Genomic DNA, 3520 nt, shown 5'->3' on the forward strand with positions numbered 1-3520 from the left:
TAAACATCTGATCATATAATACCTCGGGTCTATATATCAATTTTGATTTTATAATTGATTTAAAAATAGATTGTAAATACATTTGAACACTTTTGGAGAAGTGACAGAATCCATAAAATTTCAAATGTATTCAACTAATTTGGAACAAGTATAACGTTTTTAAGATAACACGTCTTGTGATTTAGATGGGTTAAAAATTATAGATTTTAAAAAAATCTATAATACTATAACATGGATTAAAAAACCCATGTTATAGTATTGGAACGAGCAAAAATTCATCAAAAACAACTCATTGCTATTAAAAAACAAAATGTTATCAAAAGATTGCAAAGCTAAAGTGATCAGCGATGAAATGATAAGGAATTGAATTGAGCGAATAAAACATTCGAAAACGCCCACAAATCATTCACAACTTCAAATATTATATTAAAATTGAATTTGTATTTAAGTGTTCTTTTCGTAAGGAAACTCTAACAACATTTGTCTAAAAGTTGGAATGTACGTGCTGTCACAACAAGTGTAATTGAAAGTGAAAAATGATATATAATGCTTATATAATAAGATGGTTCGACATATTACAAACTGTAAATGGTATACCAAATTTATTAATATTTTATTTGGATGATGTTGGACACTAATAATTTACTGATACAACCAAAAAAAGAAAGTGTTTGAATTATTGGCAACTTCAAAAACATCTACTTTGTCAACATAAGTGGTATAATATCAACCTCACTGTATACGTATGATGGAACATACATTTGTTTGTTTTACTGAGTAAAATCTTATAAATTGAGATGTTTTCACTTGGATTGACTGAGCAGCATTTTGATATGATTTATAGTGAAACTGGTTTTACAACTTTTCAAAATTTTAAAAAATAAACCAAATATCAATTCATTCCATTTCAAACGAAAAAGAAACATATTGTAATATCATGGTTATGCGGTATTAATTGTAGATGTATTTGGATCTCACGTCACTGAAAGATGTATCAACATATACACTTTATTTGTATTATTTTTGTATTGCCTTTTCATATGAGTCATCAAATGCAACCACTTAACATTATTTTTTAGGGGGGAGAAAAAGAGTTTTGGCAAATATAAAAGAAAGTATAAATCAATCGGTCAACATAATACAGTCAATACAACAAAATTCAACAATCAAAAATGTATTTTTGGCATTTTGAGGAAGCGGGTTTATCACAATAACAAACTCCGACGTGTAAAACATCGTTCAAGTAATAACACAAAACGCCGTGAAAAATACAAGGGGTTGTCCCTCCATCAAATTTTTTTTATATTTTTAATATTAGTAAAACATTTCATATGAAGGAGCCAATGTCATAAACCAACTGAGATCAAATGTGGTTGTAACTTACATTACAAATCCCTAATATGTATTGTGTACATATTAGGGATTCATTTTAAATAAATGCATCCCAATATTATTATTGACAATTTTGTGTTAAGGCTTGTTTAATAGAAATATGAATAAAAATTAACAATAAATAGTTGTTAATAATAAAATATAGTCAATCTTGTCGAGCCGGACTTTTTTCCACCAACTCTTTGTAAAATATTAAAGATATATATTCTATATTTAAAATTGTAAATCACGATCAAAAACTTGACATTTTTTAAATAATTGTTATTCAAAATGTTATTCAATTAAAAAACGATTTTATTTTAGTTTCGTAAAAAATGAAGTTCGTTGTTTTTTGTAAAATTAGTTTTGCCTAAACACAATTGACACTTTTAAAACAATTATTTTACAAAAACAAATTTCACTTACAATTTACCACCCATTAGATTGTTTTTGCAAACGATGGTTTATTTTTCCATAATAAAACGGCATAAAAAAGAAAGTGCTGGTTTTGCAATACCGATTACAATCATATACGAAACTATATTAACCAACAGAATCAATAAAATTCGTGATTGTTTTAATTAAATTTTTTTTTCATGAACATCTACTTTTTCTTTGTCATTTGCTATAAAGTGAATAATTTATTTGCTATTAATCCCGTTTGTTGTGGTTAAAAAATAGCAAAATTGACAACAATATTCAACAAAAAATGTTATTTAGAACAAAAATTATCTCGATTTGTTTTATTAAACAAACCTAACAAACAGTAAATTATTTGATTGAATAAATTTTTGGAAAGAGAATCTTCTTCGTATGAAAAGCGGAAAGGTTTTTAAAAATCTTATCTAATCCCGAATTGTAGCTCTTTTATAATATTTAAATAAAATAAAATGATATTGCTTATGATAAAATCCCCATTCGATAAAAGTGTGTTTAACAAATTCTTTTGTTTGATTGACATTGGTTTGAAGAAGATTCAATCAACTGAAGAACTGGTTTTATTCATTCCAGTCATGCAAAATGTATTTATTAAAGTACTTATATGTGGAGAGGTTGGATCAGGAAAGAAGTCTCTTATCAATGCGTTGAACAAAAAACAAATAACAACCGTCTTTCCTATACCTCGCAGTGAATATGTTTGTTCTTAATTGCTCAAATGGTCTTTAAAAACAGTTAAATAATTAACACAGAGGAAGTGATGGAAATGGTTGAAGGTAAAGTGAAGATAACTGTGCAACTCTATGACGAAATGAACTTGAAAGCACAAAATATTGATCTTAACAATCTTATCAAAACATTTAACATTATCCTTCTTGTGTGTGACATCACAAAACAAGACTTTTTAGAACAGTTTAAGAGTCGGTTGAACTTTATCAAAAACAGTAGGACAAAATCTAAAGTTTGCTTTTTGCTTTCCAAAGACGACTTCCACCATGGGAAGACAGTTGACTTTGAAATTGTCGACGCGGCTCTAAACAACAACACGCAAATCATTTCGTTCTCTTCAAAGACACGAAATGGCATCGATAAAATCGAAAACGAGTTCACAGACTTTATACGACTGACTGCAGACAAATCAGTTACTAAGAAAATGGGGAAACAGTCACACAAACAAACTTCATCTCTATCACAAGAAAACTTGCAGACAAAACCACACTCTATCTTTTCCAAATTTAAGGCTATATATAAAAGCTAAGTGTAAACAATTCATTATTATTCAGTCTTATATTTTTTAATATCCCTAAGATATCTACAGAATCTATTGATTTCATATTTACTCGAAAACAACCACAATATTAAAAATTAAAGTTTAAAGATGATCATATATCTGATTCTAACTCTCGGCACTTCATAAACGATGAGCTCGGAGTGTGAATTCCACGAGTCTTTGAGTTTCATGTTGATGATCTTCCCCTTAGCTACTTTGAGTCCATCATCAATAGTAACAGTCTCTTTGGGATCTGGCTCAACCATACCAAGTGCATACGTCGAATCAGTGCCTGGTTGTGGTTTTTCCATGTACTTGTCGTGTAAAGTCTCCCACTGCTTACCAAGTGCAACTTCACAGAACAACATACACCCTTCTTGGCTATTGTTATACGTACAATAACTCACCGACTTCGATGCACAGTTTGCAAAGTACAACCCT

General features: G+C 29.1%; 2 protein-coding genes across 2 annotated transcripts; one reads left to right on the forward strand and one right to left on the reverse strand.

Moving 5' to 3' along the window:
• Window positions 1-2273: 2273 nt before the first annotated feature.
• Window positions 2274-3067, forward strand: EIN_178960 (hypothetical protein; the record flags this gene model as incomplete). The annotated part of the gene is made up of 2 exons (XM_004260642.1): window positions 2274-2507; window positions 2564-3067. The coding sequence occupies 2 exons, from the start codon at window positions 2274-2276 to the stop codon at window positions 3065-3067; spliced, it is 738 nt and encodes a 245-aa protein (XP_004260690.1).
• A 107-nt stretch (window positions 3068-3174) lies between these two features.
• Window positions 3175-3519, reverse strand: EIN_178970 (poly ADP-ribose polymerase, putative; the record flags this gene model as incomplete). The annotated part of the gene is made up of 1 exon (XM_004260643.1): window positions 3175-3519. A coding segment is annotated over one exon (345 nt), but the record flags the coding sequence as incomplete, so codon positions are not given.
• Window position 3520: the final 1 nt, after the last annotated feature.

Source organism: Entamoeba invadens (assembly GCF_000330505.1).
Source record: "Entamoeba invadens IP1 unplaced genomic scaffold scaff_1105074725183, whole genome shotgun sequence".
Lineage (NCBI taxonomy): Eukaryota > Evosea > Mastigamoebida > Endamoebidae > Entamoeba > Entamoeba invadens.